The 22,580-nt window shown below is 40.2% G+C and overlaps 1 protein-coding gene across 4 annotated transcripts in view; it reads right to left on the reverse strand.

Annotated features, from left to right (window-relative positions):
* Positions 1-22,580, reverse strand: part of FRMD4A (FERM domain containing 4A) — a 347,533-nt gene that overhangs the window by 155,297 nt on the left and 169,656 nt on the right. For 3 of the 4 annotated variants that reach the window (XM_075273982.1, XM_075273980.1, XM_075273981.1), the window contains exon 2: positions 2,403-2,468. In XM_075273982.1, coding sequence (XP_075130083.1) covers positions 2,403-2,468 — 66 coding nt within the window. Of the gene's footprint in view, positions 1-2,402; positions 2,469-12,823; positions 13,349-22,580 lie in introns of those variants that run through there. The other variant, XM_075273983.1, reaches the window with a different exon arrangement.

Consider the following 22,580-nt stretch of genomic DNA (forward strand, 5'->3'; position numbering starts at 1 on the left):
CCTCCATCATGAATGTGCCCAAACTGGGCTGTTTAGAGGCTCCCTCCACCATGAATTTGCCCAAACTGGGCTGGTTAGAGGCTCCCTCCACCATGAATTGGTCCAAACTGGGGTTTTTAGAGGCTCCCTCCACCATGAATTGGTCCAAACTTGGCTGTTTAGAGGCTCCCTCCACCATTAATTGGTCCAAACTGGGCTGGTTAGAGGCTCCCTCCACCATGAATTGGTCCAAACTGGGCTGGTTAGAGGCTCCCTCCACCATGAATTGGTCCAAACTGGGCTGGTTAGAGGCTCCCTCCACCATGAATTGGTCCAAACTGGGGTTTTTAGAGGCTCCCTCCACCATGAATTGGTCCAAACTTGGCTGTTTAGAGGCTCCCTCCACCATTAATTGGTCCAAACTGGGCTGGTTAGAGGCTCCCTCCACCATGAATTGGTCCAAACTGGGTTTTTTAGAGGCTCCCTCCACCATGAATTTGCCCAAACTGGGCTGTTTAGAGGCTCCCTCCACCATGAATTGGTCCAAACTGGGCTGGTTAGAGGCTCCCTCCACCATGAATTTGCCCAAACTGGGCTGTTTAGAGGCTCCCTCCACCATGAATTGGTCCAAACTGGGTTTTTTAGAGGCTCCCTCCACCATGAATTTGCCCAAACTGGGCTGTTTAGAGGCTCCCTCCACCATGAATTGGTCCAAACTGGGGTTTTTAGAGGCTCCCTCCACCATGAATTGGTCCAAACTTGGCTGTTTAGAGGCTCCCTCCACCATTAATTGGTCCAAACTGGGCTGGTTAGAGGCTCCCTCCACCATGAATTTGCCCAAACTGGGCTGGTTAGAGGCTCCCTCCACCATGAATTGGTCCAAACTGGGTTTTTTAGAGGCTCCCTCCACCATGAATTGGTCCAAACTGGGCTGTTTAGAGGCTCCCTCCACCATGAATTTGCCCAAACTGGGCTGGTTAGAGGCTCCCTCCACCATGAATTGGTCCAAACTGGGCTGGTTAGAGGCTCCCTCCACCATGAATTTGCCCAAACTGGGCTGTTTAGAGGCTCCCTCCACCATGAATTGGTCCAAACTGGGTTTTTTAGAGGCTCCCTCCACCATGAATTGGTCCAAACTGGGCTGTTTAGAGGCTCCCTCCACCATGAATTTGCCCAAACTGGGCTGGTTAGAGGCTCCCTCCACCATTAATTGGTCCAAACTGGGCTGGTTAGAGGCTCCCTCCACCATGAATTTGCCCAAACTGGGCTGTTTAGAGGCTCCCTCCACCATGAATTTGCCCAAACTGGGCTGTTTAGAGGCTCCCTCCACCATGAATTTGCCCAAACTGGGCTGGTTAGAGGCTCCCTCCACCATGAATTGGTCCAAACTGGGTTTTTTAGAGGCTCCCTCCACCATGAATTTGCCCAAACTGGGCTGGTTAGAGGCTCCCTCCACCATGAATTGGTCCAAACTGGGTTTTTTAGAGGTTCCCTCCACCATGAATTTGCCCAAACTGGGCTGGTTAGAGGCTCCCTCCACCATGAATTGGTCCAAACTGGGTTTTTTAGAGGCTCCCTCCACCATGAATTTGCCCACACTGGGCTGGTTAGAGGCTCCCTCCACCATGAATTGGTCCAAACTGGGGTTTTTAGAGGCTCCCTCCACCATGAATTTGCCCAAACTGGGGTGTTTAGAGGCTCCCTCCACCATGAATTTGCCCAAACTCTGCTGGTTAGAGGCTCAATCCACCCTGATTTTCAAAACAAATGTTGGTGCCAACCTCAACTTACTACAAGGGCCAAATTCACTGCTGGTGACAAGCTCTCCTCACTGCAAGTGCCAAATACACATGTTTCAAGGTGTTTTCCTACTGTCAGAGAGGTGGTATTGAGTGTGTAAAGTGTGTAGTTGTTAGGCTGTGATGTTGGGGTAATAGAGGGTCTTTGGTGTGTTAGATGCCCCCAGACATGCTTCCCCTGCTGTCCCAGTGTCATTCCAGAGGTGTTGGCATCATTTCCTGGGGTGTCATAGTGGACTTGGTGACCCTCCAGACACGGATTTGGGTTTCCCCCTTAACGAGTATCTGTTCCCCATAGACTATAATGGGGTTTGAAACCCGTTCGAACAGACGAACATTGAGCGGCTGTTCGAATCGAATTTCGAACCTCGAACATTTTAGTGTTCGCTCATCTCTAGAAACAAGCAATGTCTAACCTTCAATCTAACATATCCCCCAATGGCTATGATACTGCAAGGCCCAAACAATTATGGAGGGAGCTGCAGTAGTTATGGCTGCAGCCATATTTACTGTACAACTCAGGACTGTACTTTTTTATTATTCTCTCTGCTACCACGATTCTCCACTTTCCAATCTAGCAATGTCCAATATAAAGACTTAGTTATAAGGGCAGAGCCTATTTACCTGTACGAGAAGTTCTAACTTCCTGTCATCTAGGAGGTGAACTTGACATCGCCGCCCTTCCGTCATCTGTAAATGGAAAGAAAATCTGGTTAGCTGTTTCTGAGATTATTCATGTGGGAATACATAAAAATCAGCTATAAGCAAATAGGACGGTATCTGCTCATGAACCTGATAACGTGGCCATTTATAGCCTACTGTAGGTCCTTCTTAATATCTAATGTTTATGTAAGAAGTATCCACCAGTTATTACTATTATTTATTGGTAAAGCAACACTAATTCCAGAGTAATTTACCCACAAAAATGGTTAAATGTATAAGATAAAAACAAGTACGATAAGCATCAATTAAATAAGTAGTAGTCTAGTATAGAAATAGATAAATCCTATTTACATGAGCTGATGTTTGGGTCAATTATCAGGAACATCCATTCCCGAAGATATGCCTGTGTACCTGTCCCCCTGATCAGCCAATAAATCAGCCAACACTCGGCCCCTTGTTTGCACCTTTTATGCAGTAAAAATTGATGGAAATTTGTCAGTAGCATGTTGCTTTGTGAAAATGGAAATGACAAACAACTGGATAGGTGGAGAAAACCATTATAGTAGCATGATTCTTCCCCCGTGTAGTCTGTCCTGGGTAATATAAATGGCTGATACAGATGAATGCCAATCAACTTGTTATATGATCATGTCTCCATAGAACACCAGGCTGTATAAATATGCCCATAGAATCCTGTCCACAAGAGCTCACAATGAACAAATTATTCTTTAGTTCTCTAAAAATCATCCTTCCTACAGGTCAGTAGTGACTTGTACTGTGTCCCCATGTGTAACATAATGGCCCTCACAGTGCCCCTACACTGAGTAATGTCTATATTACATGCTACAATGCATGCAAGTCTCCCATGCAAAATACATATTTAGACTGCCTGTTTAATTTTACACTCTCTAAGTATTGGAGAGGTTTAGTTAATTCGCCCCTTTGTTTAAAGTGACAGAAAACCCATTCTGCCCTAATCCTCCAATGCTTAGGCTGGGTAAGGCAAACACTTTAGTAGTGCTATCTGTATTCTGGCCGCAGAGACAGGACTACATCGCCGACTCTGTAAATAAAGCTGTTTCTATTTAATCACAGAAAGCAGAGATCTTGAAAGTGATGTATTAACCACTTCCGGACTGCCCATAGACTGTAAACATCCGGAAGGTGGTATCCGTGTTCTGACAAGACCGGTACGTATGTTCAATCAGAAGCTTGAGATTGTGCAGCTGCTGATACTGGGAGCCGGCTGTAACTTCAGCCGGAGCTCCCAGAGAGAAGACAGGGGAGGTTTATTACCTTCCCTCCCTTCTCGATCGCTGTGTATACAGTGCGCAATAAGCGCTGTATACACAGCTATGGGCACCACCATGATGCGGCCACCCTCTGACCCGGCAGTCACGTAATCCGCCAGTGTCAGCGTCTTATGGGAGCTGCTGGGTCCCCGACGACACCATACAAAATAAAAATTACTGTAACAGAGAGGAAAAACTATTTTAGAAAGTTTTTCAGTAGCAAAGTGAAAAGCAGACACAATTTCCCTCCTATTTTGTTTATATTTTTCCGGATATACAAAAAATTAAAACACATTCAAAAATAAAAACAACATAAAACTAAAGCCCTATGTAACCCCGAAAAAAGATGCAAAAATTAGTTGAATGAGACGTATGAGAAAAATGTTACAGCCCTCAAAACTGCACATACAAAAAAAACCTAAAATGTGTCTGGCCCTGGACCACAAATTGGCCTGGTACTGAAGTGGTTAATAAAGCAAAGCACAGCTGTCCAGCCTTTCACTATACAATGGATTCTGGCAAGTACAGATCTTGTGAACTGGTGGTCAGTTTGTAAGTAGGGCTGCTGGAATATGTCTTCCCTCCATAACACAACTCATTCCAGCAGGGAAGCGTCAATGTATAGATAAACATCCAGCCTGAAACTGCAGAAAACCTTCAGGAATCAACTTTGTCACTAGGCACTTATCTATATGAGCTACTGCACAATGGTCCCTCTGCACTTTTATAATGGCCTGGCTTTGCTGTAATAAAATGCGTGTTGGCGACAGACCTGCATTAGTCCTAGGTGGTATTTTTCTGATAATAGAGGAAAGTAGTCATTTGCCATGTGTTGCATATTAAAGAGTGCTTTATAAGACAGTGAAAAGGTCATTTTACTTAAAACTCCTAATGATCCCTTTTGGGAGGAGAACGATAAGAAAAGTGGGTGTATTCATTCCTATACATATACAAAATCCAATACAATTAAAATTAGGCAGGATGTACTTTACAAATCAATAAAATCAAGCAGTCTAATAGGCTTCACATTTAGTCCATAGGCAGTGCTCTAAGTCAGCATGTCCTTGCTAAGTTCCAACAGTAATGGATGGTACAATGCAAAGGTAGAGGAATTACAACATAAAAAATAAAGCAATAAAACAAAATCTTTCATATAGTCAATGAGTACATAGAAGGGGCATTAGTAAACAGGAGACTGCTAGTACCTATTATGTTCAACCTTACTCCCTAACATTGTAATGTAGCTATTACCTACCAGCCAGGCGTTGGCACCTGGTGCCAGCCTATCTTCTACAATCTGGTATTGGTTACTGTGATAGTGATATCCTGATGCATATATAGGCCAGTAGCAATATCTTGTCTTGCCACTATGTGATGTATACTACTGTTAGTCACAATAAGCCAAGCAACTGAGTTTCATTTACAATAAAAGACCCCTGTTATATGTGCTATTGTGGCATGTCATGTTTATAAAGGGGGCTTCTATTTAGGAGCCCTAGAATTTCAAGGCGAATGCTCCATAAAGCTCAGCTTTGGAGGGCTACAAGTGTCCACTTCATACGATGCACAGTAAAATGCCTTGTTTTCCCATGCAGTAACAATACATGGACAGCAATGAAAGGGCCTCAGACTGTGAGACCACCTTCAAGCCGCTGCTGGCAGGGGACACATCATTGGAGTAATTGTCCCAGCTGGATAACTCCCCTTAATCACAGATATTTTCTATGTACCAATTTCTGGAAAGCCGTCTGGTGATCACTTGGAAAGAAATAGCACCTCGTACAATTATCATTTATGAAGAGACAAATGTCACCTCTGCCAGCTCACGGGAATGAGGTCAATGCAGAGTTCTATTGAGTTCTGTGCTGAGCAGAGACTATCTGTTGGGAGAGCACAGGACTGACTCATTTGTTTTCTGTGGCTTTAGAAAGTTGCTGTTCTTTCAGATTTGACTACATGCACGTGTAATGATATTGGACACAGGCTATGGATATGTCACTGCTAAATACTTCCATTCAATGTGTAACTAAACTTTTATTTTTTCATATAAATCCATAGTACAGGTGAAGTTAACAAACTTTGTAATATACGGTATTAAAGATATGTCCTTGTTTATTCACTTATTTGCTCCTTCTGCCATGGATCAAATCTGAACAAAAAAAGTCTATTGACAGGGGACGGGAAAAAAGAGAAGATCATCTCAGAGCACAGAGACATATGCACTATAGTGACACAGCACAGAGACATATGCACTATATATACACAGTTTTCTTTTACAATACAGCTGGGTTAGCAGAGATTACTATCCACCCTGTCTGGTTTTGCGGCCATGCTTCCGCGCTCCTATTCATTGAATGAATGGGGTCGCAGAAGCACATGCGCAATATGGATGACATCTTGTGTTTTTGAAAATCGCAGCATGTCAATTATACCTACGAAAACACTAGCATTTTCTGTATAGGTATAATAACAGCAGAAGGTCCATAAAAGAAAACTCTGCAGGCTTTCTGTGAAAAAATCTTCGGAAAAATAACATGGCAGAAACACATCAAAGTTTTATCTGCAGAGTTTTTTTTTGCTGCGTCTTGCGATGTGGGGGAAAGCCTCAAAGCGGAAACTTGTTTCTTTTTAATTGAAACCTTATTAAATAAAGATTTATATAAAACATTGGGTAAAGTCATATCTCTGAGTTACCTCTCCACTACTGTGTGGTGCTGAATGCTTACAGTATATTGAATTACATTTGTATTATTATTGTAGATATATCTCCTCGGATAACCACATTTTAAGTTGATTAAGTAATGATCATGAAGTTGGCAAACCTGTATGAATCTCATTTCATTTACAAAAGTAGTTCTGCAATATTAAGAGATTTCCTGTGTTGTACTTGTACGTATTGGAACAGTCAAAAAGTCCAGATTACACTTCTGTCTGTATGTGAAATACGTGAATGTGTCGCCATATGATTCAGGACTTAGGCATGTGTTCCATAAACCTTGTGATCCCAGAGTCAGGAACAACGTACAATACAAATTATAGTGTTAATTTTCAAAAAATTCTTCAACTTGTTAAATGAATTATTGTAGGTCTTTTTTTGTTAACTATAAGAACATTTACCCATATATTATAACCAGCACAATGTATTCCATCTAAGAATATAAGGAAATGTGATGTATGGGGAATATAAAATTATTTAAATGATTGACATTGGATAATTATTGTTATAAATTCTGAATCTCAGCTGCATTACGCTTACAAATTAGCCTTAGAAGGTACAAGCCCATAGGCTTATACTTTCAGTGTCCGCAAGATATAAACCATTTGTTTACCTGCATGTTTTATTTACTGAATATTTCATACAGCATCAACATATTCATAGTACTATACAGAGAATATATCAATTCTGCCCCAGTGATTCAGCTTACAATCTAATTTCCATATAACAGACACAGAAACAAAAGCCCATTTTATCCAAAGTCAATCAACTTAGCGGCATGTATTTTCAGAGCTGAGGAAACTCACACACACACACACACACACACACACACACACACACACACACACACACACACACACACACACACGAGCACACAAGGGAAAATACATGCTTTATTCAGATGTTGCCTGGGTTGGGTTCCAAATCTGCATAAAGGATCCAGTATTAACCGCTGTGACACCATGGCACCCTGCATTCTACATTATAAACGTCATCTACAACTGATGAAAACCAGAAATTACCAATAACTAGGCTTACTATACAAAAGTTTGGTGAACATACCCCAGAGAATTTTCGGCTACCTTTATCTTTCCAGGTAAGAGTGTGATGTTTCAGAGAGTGCTCATATATACAGGACAATTTACAGAGAAAATAGATGTTATCATTTTATTTACTTATCGGGTGTCAAATTATTCTGCAACACTGTACCAATAATATTAAATGAGTTGCCAATAAACTGACACATCCAATACAAATCACATACAATGCAGGTTTCTACAAACAGTGCATGCAGATGTGATTAGATTTTACTATGCGCCTTGTCCTAGGATTGTGGTTGAGGACGGCATCATCTGTATCTCTACAGTTGATTGAACCTCAGAATCAAAGGATATTAGTGCACTGACTCTGAAGGAAATGGCGAGCCAGCTGTAATTTTAATAAACGCCTATTTAATCAAACGCATCTTTTTCTCCATGAGGAATACTCTGATTTGCCACTCAGAGAGGAGACTTTGAGGAAAGAGAAAATTAAAATCCAACAGAGCAATCATTGACAGGTTTATAGCCAGGCCTGGTGACTACCACAAGTCCTCTCCTCTATCCATCAGAACTGACACTTCAACAGACATCATGCTTGCAGCAATGTATCACCTAAAGCTAATGACAGCATGTACAAATGAAGAAGCTATCAATGATAGCAATTTAGTAATAAAATAGAAGAGTGGATAGAGACCAGGAGCATCCACACTGGTGGGCCCAGTCCAAACATTTTATAAATGGGCCCCCTTCAGCATCCAGACCTGAATCTATAATGCCCCACAGTGTAAAAATCCTCTTGTGATCCTCATACAATATAATGCCCCTCAGTGGCCCATCACAGTGCAAAATCTCCCTGCAGTGGCACATACAATATAATGTCTTCCTATAGCCCTTCACACATTAACCTGTCCCATTAGTGACCCATCCCATCCTACTGCTTGCAGGCTCTGGCTGCCAGTGGATAAGCACTTATCATGCCTCTCTGCCTCAGACAGCACTAGTCAAGGCCTGACAGGTGGGGCAAGAAGTTTATAGCTCTATGCTCCACCATCACATTCAACCTGAGGATGCAGATAGAGTTAAAATCAGGATCCACCATCAGAACAGCAGGATAGCACCTGCACTGACCCGCTGTCCTGATGGCCCCCCCCCCCCCCCCACTGTCATAGTGTATTGTATACCGTATGGTTAAAGCAGCCCTGTATCCAGTGCTTCAGGATATTTCAAGGGTCCTCTACTGATAAAAGATACATTCCAACTTTATTGACATTACATACATGGATATTTCACATATCTTGAAGGGGTTGTCCGGGATAAAATTAAATCCCTACACTAATCTAAACACCCTCCCCCTACCTACTTTCTAAGTGACATAATTGAGCAAAAAAGTATATTTACCCATATCCCTAGGGTAGTCATGTGACCACCCCAGGGACTTTTTCTGATTATCCGGTAACAATCCATTCCTCTGTTTCCTAGTTTCCCCTAAATAGAACATCACTACTACTTACCTATCTTCTTCCTGTTATTCTGCAAAGAACGACTCCTCCTCCTTCTGTGACATCTCCCCGCGCATGCGTAAAAGAGCCGGAGTCCCAGCTTTGCACTTAAGCCGACACGCCATTTGTATTGTGCAAGCATGGGAACCCGAATTAGCTGCCCACACCTGTGCAGTAGAGATGGAGTGAAGGCTATAGCACAGTGCCGGGCCACAAAAGAGGATAAGCCGTTCCCCACAAAAGGAGGCCTGGGCAGGAGCAAGACAGGTAAATATAATGGTGTAGGGGGTAGGCTGAGTTAGTTGGAAAGGACTAGTAGTGGTCGTGATAGCTAGGGAGACGGGGGGGGGGGTATTAGAGGGGGAAGGAGTGAGATAGCGTGAGAGCCTACAACTACCAAAATGCATTGTATTAGCTAAGACAACTTGAAGTTACACCATGTAAACAAGTGCAGAAGATTCTCAGAAGCTGCTTGGCACTACCAGATAAACCCACAAATCACTCAAAACACTGCTAAAGTTATTTTAGTGCACTTATTAACCCATTAATAGCACTAACAGACCTTTTAAAAAAAATTATGGCTGTAAAACCCTTTAACACATACCTAAGAGAGTCATGACACCATAGACATTTCTCTCTGGAGACCTCACTTGTTTCTCCCACTGGGAGTATGGTCTTCTTTCCTGTTGTATGTAAACATTGCCTCATCCAATATGACGTATACAAAATGTTCTAAAATCTTGTCTTATAATAACAAAATGCTTTTATTGACTTCACTGATCCTCAACAATGTAACCCATAACCCATCTAAAACATAGATCCTAATATGACACACAACTCAATTCAAATAGGTGTTCTGTGGTCAAAAGCTGAGACATCCAACATCATGTTGTTGGTCTATGCTAGACTAATGCATTTCACAGTAACAAGCCCCATCAACACAATACAATATATTAAAAGAGGTTTGTTATGGAAGTACATTATGTTCCCATGAGGCTTGGGGGCTTCTTAGGCATGTTTTCCTTCACTGTTTTGCTGGGAACTACAGATAGCCTTCTAGCTGAAAAACTGTACAATATAGGACAATACAGTAAGTAAGACAACAGCATAAACAACAACAATACTAATCTTTTCCTTGATTCATAGTCCTATAGACTTAGTCACCTACTACCTTAGCTCTAGGAAACTCCCAAATGCCAACAAGCCAAAGCTAGGCGAATGCAATGGAAGAGAAAAACCAAGGTTTGAAAAAAAATCCATCACCAAACATGAGAGTTGGTTTTACAACTGAACATTTCTGCAATGCCTATTACAAGCAGAAGTGGATTAGCAGTTATCTGCTGCCTTGTTACATGTATATAGAGCAGCATACGGTTTAATAGTTGTGTTTTGACACCTTATGCTGCTGCTGCCAATCATAGCTGCCATTCACTCTCTATGAATATTATTCATGTTGTCCAAATAATGGTTGTCAATAATATGATTCTAGTCTCAGCCGCTACTCATAAGGGCACAGGTGTCTTCTACACAGCATTAGACCACTTATAGGTATGCATGCATACAAACACCAACAATAGAATGTAGTCATGTGATGCCATTTTATTCAAACTATTACCTTTGTGAACACTTTATGAACCACCACAAATAAAATTTAACCTTGGGAAAAATCACATCAAATGTGTATATTTAGTTCTAGTCTTTCAAAACTAGTCAGGGGTATTCATATGTCATTTCAATAGTGAGTAGCATCAAGGTAATGGAGTCTTCTTTCTGCAAATACAGAATGGCCACACAGATATGGAACCTGACAAGGTGGATTGTGCCTAGGATTTTCAATCCGCTTAAGGCTAAGGCCCCATGTTGTGGAAACGCAGCTTGTTTTGTTGCAGTTTTTGTTGTGTTTTTTTGAGCCAAAGCCAGGAGTGGATTGAGAGGAAGGTAGAAGTATAAGTCATTCCTATATGTTTCTTATTCCTTCTGTAGCCATTCTTGCTAAAAAAAAAAACACACCGAAAACTGCAACAAAAAAGCTGCATTTCAACAACGTGGGGCCTTAGCCTAAAGGAATATTTATTTCTGCATAGCAACAAATGTATCCCACTTATCCTATAAACTTGCAATGTGTCTGTATGACATGGCTACATGTAAGGCAGTGTTTTATAAGGATAACGGTAGACATTTGCATGACATCCATCTTACTGGTAGCTTCTGACAAGGACCTCACAGCAGAGCCAATGTCTGGATGTGGATATAACTATATCTATAAGGGTGCATTCACACTGAGTAAACGCTAGCTTATTCTGTAGAGTAAAATTCCACTTGTAAATTTTGCTATCCCATTGACTTCAATGACATTTTACAGGCGTATTTTTACAGGCGTATTTTTTACAGGCGTATTTTTTACAGGCGTATTTTTACACTTGTAAAAAAATATCATTGAAGTCAATGGGATAGCAAAATTTACAAGTGTAATTTTACTCTACAAAATAAGCTAGCGTTTACTCAGTGTGAATGCACCCTAAAAGGTAGATCCAACACTTGAGACTTGGTAACACATAGCACGGTAGGTTAATGACATGTTGCTCATCTCAGTGCCTTCTAGCTATCATAATTGATATTCCATATGAATATGGAAGTGAGTGAAAACTCTGTGTCAGGTGACTCCTGCTCCCACCATGACAGACTGAATGCAAAGCATGTGCAAATAATATTCATGAATTATTTACCAGCATGGTACTGTAAGCAACATGAGCCTGTTCACACAGCCCTTCCAATGAACTAAAAGGTAATTCTGCCTATTTAAATATGCATCAGAAGATGACAGGGTAAGATGCCCGGCACCAACTTCATTTAACTCTTTACCAAACCACTCCAATTATGCAATGGTTGAATTTGACAAGAACTCCAGTCATTTGAGATGTAAAAGTCTATGAAACCTTCCTTTTCGGCCACCATCCCCCTTAGTAGAGTGTAGCTCCTTTTTTCTCTTTTACTACCATTGAGAGAGTATTATAATGGACGTGTCTCATGTTTCCTAAGTGTATGCTGTGTCTGGGTAGGCTGCCTGCATCACTGTGTATAGCTCTAAATCTGCCAGGGCTATTTATAGAACTATACGCCTCCTAAAACACTGTGACCATGGAAAAGGTGAAACCTGTAATATTTTATTCTCTGCAGCAATGAGCCTGTCGGCTGAGTATGTCTCTGCAGTACACACCAGCATCACCACCTTCATCATCATGCAATTTGCATGTCTTCTAGTGTATCCCTGAATGAATAACATCCTCCTCCTATGTTATCAGCCTGAAGGCTGTCTCCTTGCTTTGCACTTACTAGACCTCAAAGTGCAACATAAAATCCAGCTATGTCACCTCTCTTACATGCGCCTTGCTTTTCATCATTACATTTATTCTCAAGATCAATTAAATAGTTAATGTTTTTACTCCTAATGTTTGCTTACTATCACATGTATGAAAATGCCATGTCCATTCCTATAAGACAAACCATGGTGCATAGATGTACATTTGTCATATTTCACTGTATATCGGTATATTAATGTGCACGAACATGTTTGTTAATTATATACATAATGTGCAAGTTACAGATCATGAATGTTCTGTATATATCATGGATGATCTATCTATTTATTATAAGAGAATTCTTAAATAAATGAAATCTCATATCTATAAATGAATGCAGGATAGTGCTCTGCAGACTCTACAGCTGGTTCAGGTGTCTGTCCATTAAATATACAATGCCTGGGTTTCTCATGTGTCCATCATTTATTTCCTATACAATTCACAAATGGTAGAGAGATATGATTCAGAAACATTACCTTCTCTTTAGGATGAGACGCTTTGCAGATGTCAGCCCCAGAAAAAGCATCCCATTAAATCCTGGTTAAACAGGCTCACGGCCTAACAAGCAGCATCCATTTCCATCTCCAGTACCTCCTCTGTGGCTTTGCTGGAATACAGACACAGCCCCTCTTGCTCGCTTCCTCCTGTATGTGTGTGTGTATATGTGTGTGTGTCTGTGATTCTGCCTCTTTCCACTGTGCTATTACATCCCATCACCCCGCTAACCGTCTCTCACATAGACACTGGCTGTGGTCCAGGGTGCACCGCAGAAATGTTCATCGTTGAGAAGAGAATTGAAAAAAAAAACAAACGAAATAGTAGAAAGTGCTCGCCACACTACAAGGAGATTGACACACACACACATAGGCAGAGCATGCCACTGGCTGGAAGGAGGGGTGAGAAAGCTGCTTCAGCCCATTGCTTTTCCCTAGGTTTTTCCTGCTGGTGCATTCCTCCCTTTTTAATGACTCACGTGCAGACAAAAACACACTTTAAATGAAAAGAGGCTGCCTAGTAGTGGGGGAAGGGAAGGAGAATAGAAGAGGCTGATGCTGATAATGTGTAACCCAAGCACCCCAGCAGGCATGCAGTCTTTCAGGCTGGGGCCCTGCGCCGCACACTGCATAGCAACATCTGTGCAGTACTAGCAGCAGCAAAGAACCTGCGCACAAGCAGTCTCAGCTTACTAAGCAAGTCCATCACCTCCGACATGTCTTTAGGACAACTTCTAGTTATCTGGTTTTTACTTAAGTTTTATTTATGCTTTAACTTATTGTATTAACCTAGATTATATTTTAACCCTTTCAAATTCATAACAGAGGACAGGAATTAATATAAAGGTAGAATATTCTACAACTAAACTAAAGCACAAATTGGATATTGATAATGTTGAAATAACAATTAATACATAATACCATATCATAGAAACGTTAAAATTATACCACATTGTTCAGGAGGAAAAACGATATATGATAAGTGTGTGACTGAATGAAACGTGTTTAGGGCATTGAAATCTAAAAAGGATTGCTATAAAATAAGCAAAAATCAGGCCAAAGATTTCTTTGATAAGTGGCTTAAAGGGGTTGTCCACTTTGGCCACACTGGCTTGTATAATAAAAAGTTATACAATTTACCAATATACTTTCTGTATCAATTCCTCATGGTTTCTGGTAATCAGCTGTGCACCTGTGTTCTCATCACATGACCATGGACCGTAAATCACATGACCATGGTCAGGCTTTTATCCACTAGAAGTAACAGAATGAATGACAGCAAGCAGAGATCTAGAAAACTGTGAGGAATTGATACAGAAAATATATTGGAAAATTGTACAACTTTTTATTTTACAAACCATAACATTTGTCTCTCAATATTGGTCTGAAAGTGGCCATCCCCTTTAAGTTCTATGAACTATGATGGTGAGAGAAAGTACTGTAGAAGTAACTAGATTTACCAGGATATTGGTTACCAGTGTATATGACAAGGCTGTCATTACTATACTGGCACATTATAATGCATTCATATGATATAATAATTACATTCTTCATATGCCATAATGTCACAGTGTACACAGTGATCTTTTTGTGTTTGCATTATTCCTGTACTGTGGCATCACTGACTTTATTGCCCCTGTACTATGACATCACTGTTTGAATTATCTGTACTGTAAAATCCCTACATGTGTTGTGTTGTTCCTCTACAAGTAAAGGAGAGCAAATATAATCGTACACTTTTCAAGTTCTAATCTTACTGTAATATGTAATGTAATAGGTGGTGATGGTAGCCTGGGGCCCCATTCCAAGTTTTGTTATGGAGCCCTGTGGATACTTGATACACCCCTGGTCATGTAAATATGGTTTAATAACACAATACATATATTTAGCATTTCAGTCTTATGCTTGGCATCTGGAAACCATGGGTAAAATGACTGGCTAAGTGTATAGACCTGTCCATGGGCCATTTCAACAATGGTCAGTTATTTCTGTATATAAGATAAGATAATCCTTTAATAGTCCCACCATGGGGAAATTCAGTATGTTATAGCAGGATGGATAATACAGCAATATATTACAAGAAAGAACACATACAAGTTCATAGCAGATAGTATGAGTCATAGCAACTAAGAAGAAAAAGAAAGACTCAGGATCATTTAGTTCTCTGTGCGGAGTGATCTCCGGTTGGCCTGATGTTGATTATACAGCCTGACCGCTGTATATGACAGTTCTTCTGTACTTTTTTGCATTACACAATGATTTCCACAACCACATTTATTTTATTTATCAGAACCAACCAAATAAGAACTTTTCATATTCAAAAGTGGCAAAGTATGTTTTAGGCACAATCTATGCTAAGATGATAAACCTAATGAGGGTCCACCATTCTTACACATATGCATAGCACTATAAGTAGGTACTCTGTGGTCCATTGTGTAACTTATGGTCAAGTGACAGTGGCGCCTTACGTAGATGTATAGATGTAGATATCATTGAAGTGGAGATAAATAAAAAACTTTTAACACTATAACAGAAAAATGTATTTATAACAGGCAGAATATTAAAAATAACACGTGTTTGACTCTGCCTATTTATTACGGGTAAGTCCGATAGATACTCCAAGGACATACAGATAGGGAATTTAGATTGTGAGCTCTACTGGGAACAGCTCTGTGGAATATGCTGGTGCTATGTAAACAAGAGAAATACATAAAATGAATGTCATAGCTGAAGTAACTACAGTCTTATAGCCTGTACTTTTGTGATACAGGGTGGGATGTGCAAAGGATCAGACTATGCCAAGGAAGGAGTTAATCCAGACGATTTTACTGTAGACATGACGTCACATTGATTCTAAAAAAAGTCGCATTAATGAACTGGCATTGACCTGATACACAAGAAAGATCTCTACTAGAATAACGTACATACAAGAAACGCCATAAATCTCCAATGATGCAGCCATCACATAGATCCCAGTATTAAAGAAAAGATTTAAACCATGAGTATGGAAGAGACGATCCCACAGGACATCAGGGAACTTAAGGGTTGTGAATACTTCAATTTTCTGAACAGCATATGGAGTCAAGATAAAGTTATGTCTTCAATTATGCTGGCAGCAGGAAAAGGCACTGGCAGCTGGATGCTGAGTCAGTCAAAAGTCCAAGAAAAAAGTCAAGAAAGGAAACAAATCGATAGGACCTGCCCTGTATATAGTGCAGTTTCCTAGGCGGTGATTCTCTGGCTTTTTTAAAAAGATGATGATGTTGCCAAAATGTTAGAATAACAGCTTTCAGCACCGTTCCCCTCGCTTCTCACGGAAAAGAATAATCCAATGATTCTCCCAATGCTGTAAACACGACTGCATTATTATGGGAAATTAATAGACATTGTTCAGCGGACACATTTGGCCTTTTCAAGCATTGGTTTCCATTTTCAAACACATGGTATGATTTATGGGTGTAGACATAGCAGTAATTCATTATATATCCTTCTTGGCCAAGTATAGATTCCGGCTGCTACAATTAAGAGTTATGGAAAAATTGTATACAGAGGAATCCTTACTGTAGCCTACAAAGGTTTACCAAACTCTGCTGCATCCTACATTTCTTCTCTACTTCATAGACACCATGCAACCTCCACTCCACCAATGACATCCTTCTACCTATCTAATCACCTTAAAAGACTCATACAAGACTCTCTTGTGTCTCCTCTTTCTTCTAGAGCCCCTTCCTCTGTTCCACCTTACAGTCTCCAAGCGGGAACGCATCGCGGTTCTTCCCGCAGCGCTTTGTGCAGAAAGTTCAAGGAGTTTTTCTCTGTGGACTTTCTGTTACCATTATATCTACGGGAAAGCTGCCGCCATTTCTGTAGATATAATGGACATGCTGCTATTTCCAAAAACGTGCTGGTCTTGGAAATTGCAGCGTTCTGCGCTGAGTTTTTTTTTTACCGCAAAGTGGGCATGGGATTCACATGAATCCCATTCACTTTGCAGGTACTGTAAAATGCTGCGATTTTGCCACTTCTGGCCCGTGGGGCCCAGGCCTTAAAGGACAAAAGATTTAATAACAGATTTGGAGATGGACTTTTAGACATATCATATTTATGTCTATGCCATATATTTAGTAAAAGTAATACTGCAAAACACTGTTTTCTGGGAAATATATCTAAAGTAATTTTCAGTTTGCAAAATAGTGATAGTGCTGGCGCCAAAGTGACTTTGTCCATGGAATTGACAGCATTTTTATCAGTAAAGTACTAGGTCACTGTTATCGTAGCATAAAGGAGAAGACATAAAGTACAAGGTTTACAAAAATATAAGAAAAAAGTAAATATAAAGTATTCCAAGGTTTTAATAATAGCACCAATAACAGTGCAAAATGGAAAGTAGATAGGATTTGTAACACACAGAGGAAAATGGTTGTTGAGAAATGTAGTTTTTTTTTTTTTTTTTTTTTTTTTTTTTAATGTAGATTGTGAGCCCCACATAGAGCTCACAATGTACATTTTTCCCTATCAGTATGTCTTTTTTGGAATATGGGATGGAAATCCATGCAAACACAGGGAGAACATACAAACTCCTTGCAGATGGTTTTTTGTCCTTGGCGGGATTTGAACACCAGGACCCCAGCGCTGCAAGGCTGCAGTGCTAACCACTGAACCACCGTGTGGCCCCTTGTAGTCTCTATTTCTTCAACTTTTCTGCAAGAAGTTCAACATTACTAAAAAACAACCATGAAAAAGTAACACTATTGCAAAGACTAAAAATATATACTAATATAAATATAAAAAATATACTTTGTTAGATCATATAACACATTGAAATAATTTCGGAGCTACTCTTGTGTCTAGGTACAATATGTTACATATCAGTTATGGTGCCCTCTAGTGTACTATTGATTTCTTCTTAAAATGTCCACCAAAGTGTTAAGATGTATTTATTTTTTTTCTTGTTTGCACATGGCCCTAATTACGCATGTTAATACGTAAAACATTATGAACCACCATGTATGTTTATTTATTATGCTTACTTACATAGCGCCATCATATTCCGCAGCACTTTACAGATATTGTCAGTCACTGTCCCATATAGGGCTCACATTCTACATTCCCTATCAGTATGTCTTTGGTGTGTGGGAGGAAACCGGAGTACCCGGAGGAAACCCACGCAAACACGGGAGGATTTTAACCCAGGACTCCAGCGCTGCAAGGCTGCAGTGCTAACCACTGAGTAATTTGCAGATAGCATTCAGGCAAACATGCTGCTGAATTTCCCGGCAGAGCAAAACACAACAAAGCCTTAAAAAAACTGAACAGCTCAAAAGTTCACTTCCATCAACACCTTACAAGAAAAATGGAGAAAAAGAATGAGGATCCTTGTAAATTATACATTTTACTGGCTAAGTGGAGGAAGTACAAATAATTGCTTTTATAGGAAAAAGGTATATAAAAAAATCTAAACAAAAAAATCAATTGCTATTTAGAGACCCATATCGTTCAATGATTTTTTTCTCTTTTCACCAGCAGAGGGACCAGTGATTTAGAGAAGCTGACCCCATTCATCTCACATGGGTTGAGGTAGTGATTATAAATCACAGGCTTTCAAAGTCAAAGGTTAGAGAGCAACATGGGATATGACCGAGCAATGATTGGTGAGGGATTGTAATGGTTGAGCTGGGACTAAAAGACCTTAGATAAGAAGTCAGTTCTTAAACTATATCCATCACAATTTGGTTGATTTCCAAGCAGTTTCCTGCAGCCATAAATGCCATAGTAAAAAGTAGTAATGAGTTCCTTTGTTACAGTTATAGGACACCCCATCATACATAAAGCTTTCATGGTGTATGTGTGCACTCTACATTGTAAATTCTTGTGCTGGCAACAGTCATGTTACAGGATGGTTTCAACACAGTAGCAACGGTAGCACCTTATTCCACACACCAGTAAATGTGTCAGCAATATATTAATGTTTGGAACAACACAAGATATTCTCAAACATCTTTTGCACAAATCCATGTAACTTTTGGCCATTTTCCCTACCCTTCACCTCACCTGACATTCTGCAAATGGACGTGGCAATGAATAGCTAGGCAATGGAGAACACTGGTGACTGGAGGAAAGGGCATCAGGACACATGTAGTTGGCAATGGTAAGACAACATTACTGATTCGGCGTTCTTGCCTGCCTACTTCTCTCGGTTCCGAATGCATCACTCCAGCGGACCAGGGGACAAATAGGGGGACACGAAAAGGAAAATCCAACAGCAGCAAGCACTATACATATGTTAAATTTACTGCACAGGAAGATTTGCTGAACCCATTTAATGATACATCTGATGTTAAAAGTGTGAACTTGCCAGTAGTGCCAACACAGTGGAGTTCAGGCATAGGACAGGCTATTCAGTACAGCTGACCTCTGCTTTGGCTCAGTTTTGATTTTTTACATATGTTTGGTCCATAGTTGTTGGATGTATCCATAGCGTAGTGATCTATGAACCAAGCTATCCACACACAGTATATATTTTTGGGCATCAGGTAAATTGAAAGCTCTAGACCACGAGCTAATTGTAAAAGATCAATGAAAAATAAGACACAAAATTGACTTATTCTGCAAGAAAGTATAGGCCACTAACAGTACTGTCACTAATAACAGAGTCATGGCCTGATGTAGGGTATAAAGAGTGTAAGTAGCCAGATTCTGCTCTCATTTTAGGCAAAGTATATTGATTTTGTTAATTACCAAAGGAGATTATCATGGATTGACTTTGACTTGTCTTTATGAAGCTATTTATATGCAAATCATTAGTAGGAAAGTATAGAGAAGTCAACTACTGTTTGTGTGTTTGTGCATGTATGCTGATATTCATTACATAGCTCTTATAAATCAATGTCTATCACATGAATGCTCATCACATTATCTAGTGTTAGACAATGAAATACTTAATAGATAATCATAGATTATTGTATAATAACTGTACTAATATGCTATATTTTCTATATGGTTGGACACAGGCACTGCTCAGCAATAGAGGTGAGCGAACACTGTTCGGATCAGCCAATCTGAACAACACGCTCCCATAGAAATGAATGGAAGCACCTGGCACGTACGCTTTGCCGGCGGCCGGTCGCTTGACCCCCCGTGTGCCAGCCGCTTCCATTCATTTCTATGGGAGCGTGCTATGAGCGTGCTCATCTCTACTCAGCAACAATTGATGAGATGGACTTACATTGTGATTTCTATTGAATACGCCATAGTCTTCTTTTTGCAATACAGTTTATTATTATTTGTGCTGTATACATTTAAATGGCACAGAGAAACCTCTTTGAGCCAAACTAAATTTGGGTCATGTTCTCAAGGAAAGTACAGATTTAAATGTGTAATAAAGTCAGAAAATTTGTACACCCCTCCCCCCATCCAAATAACTTCTCCTAAGAATCCTGGCACATAGTATGGCTCCAGCCCTCAATCCTGGACTCCAGGATTTTTCTCATCAGCAAAGCTCTCCACTTCAATCCAGATCCTTAGCATTTCATTGCTGGTTCCCAGCATAACTCTCTCTCACAATCCTGGTACCTAACATGACTCTCCCTTTTATTATTGGCTCTTTGTACAGCTCCTCCTCCCAATCCTGCTTCACAGTATGCTTACCCTCCTTCCTAGCCATCAGCATGGCTCTCAATCTCAATCCAAGTCCTTAACATGGCTTCCCTTCTCATTTTCAATCTTCAGCATGGCTCCCTCTTCCAATGCTGGTTCATATCATGGCTTCCTCTCAGGTTCCTGCTCCCCAGCATAGCTCTCCCTTCATTCCTGGTTCCCAGCATAGCTCTCCCTTCATTCCTGGTTCCTAGCATGCCTCTTCTCTTATTTCCAGACCCCAACATGGCTCCCCTCTCTATTTTTTCCTTTTGCTGCTAATTGTTGGCTATAGTTACTAACTTTTTAATGATAGAAAATGTGGACATTTAAGACTCAACTCTGGTAACGTCTCAAGAAAGTCCAACATGGGGCAAAATTTACATAATTCCTTTTTGTGCAATATTTCCTAGAATTCCCCTTACAGAATCTGACTGTTGACGTGAATGCTTGACACCTCAGTTGCAGTTTATACATTTTCCCGCTATTGTGCCATCTTCTGAGTGCAGCATGACATGGGAAACCCCTACCCTTCTTTGCCAGTCTGCCTGCCTGATAATGCTCATCATCCTCTTTCTCTGTCCCAATGATGTGCACATATTTTTCCTCTTATGACCCTGGCACATCACTGTTCTCTCCAGGCTGTAATGTGGCATAACACAGAACTGTGTCCACATTGGAATTACAGGAGATTTAAGTCCAATGTGTGGTCTTTTTAACGGGGGTCCCATTTAAAAAATGTTCTTTGCTTGGAATGGGGAGGTTTCATTGTACTTCTTTATCATTTATCGCTACGGCTCGATTTTGGAAAAATGGAATAAAAAAAAATGATCAAAGATGGTGAAATGTTTATGACACCAATGTGCAATATTGACATATGCTGTGCAATAATTTAATAACTGAACGTGACCATACTATAGAGCCTGAACCCTGGTACTGAACAGAGGGGCCAAGTACAGGCTGGCTGCTTATTGTCCTTCTTTTAATGCAGTGTTCTCCTCTTCATAGACTATAATGATAATAAACAAGGGTGTGTGGAATAAAATCGAAGATCACGGAAAAAAGATAAGGCTGGGGAGCAATTGAACATATCAAAGGAATTTCCCATCTGTGGGTACATCATCTTGAATACCTTTTCACAGCCAAATAATAATAATAATAATAATAATAATAATAATAATAATAATAGAAGTCAGACTGTGATCTAGTAGGACACTGATCGGCACACCAAATTGTTTTGCTTATAACTTGTATCTTCCACTTATCAAGCAGCTGCCTACTGAGAATCGCTTCATATAAGAGATTATGTGTGGGCGACCAGAAGGAAAGCTCTGTTGACTAAGACACGGCACTCTCCAAAATAAACATATTTCCCACTACACCATATTAGAAGTGCAGCACTCAATCGCCACATTGCCAGTCATCCTGGGAGATGCGGCATTATGGGGACATTTAGGAACAGCCGTGCAAAGAGTGCATATGTTTAGATGGAACTACTGAGCAAATCCCATTTCAGCAAGCCACATATGATATCTGCAAATGCTATTTGCAACTTTTGTGTAACTATATATTTATCAGGTATCATCTATAACATTGTGTCAATGTAGGCCAGGTTTCCAGTGTCAGCCAGTGGAATAATATGATTGCAAATGTCCTTCATCATCCTGTGCAGTGATATTCAGTTCTGTTCACTTGTGGAATTGGTCTTCTCAATATACCTGTAGTTATATTATTGTGTCCTATGATAATTTTTTTTAATTTTCGCTATTTATAAATTTTACCTTGTATTTTGGCATTTCAGATAGTGACTTGTATGACATGCACTTTCAAGATGTTATCAGTCAACGCATATAACCAATGCTAGGTGCACTGTTGTCCTAAGATAGATAGATAGATAGATAGATAGATAGATAGATAGATAGATAGATGTAGTAAATTAGGAATTTCTCTCCTTGGATCACACGTCTCAAAATATATCAAAATGGAAAGTTTCCATCATAATTTACAATATTTGAGACTTGGTTGGCCTAATGTATTTGTGTGGATTGTGTTGTGGGAATTGAAGTACATTATATAGACCAAAGCCCCCAAAAATTGGAAAATT

This window comes from Leptodactylus fuscus, chromosome 5 (genome assembly GCF_031893055.1).
Source record: "Leptodactylus fuscus isolate aLepFus1 chromosome 5, aLepFus1.hap2, whole genome shotgun sequence".
Taxonomy (NCBI): Eukaryota; Metazoa; Chordata; class Amphibia; order Anura; family Leptodactylidae; genus Leptodactylus; species Leptodactylus fuscus.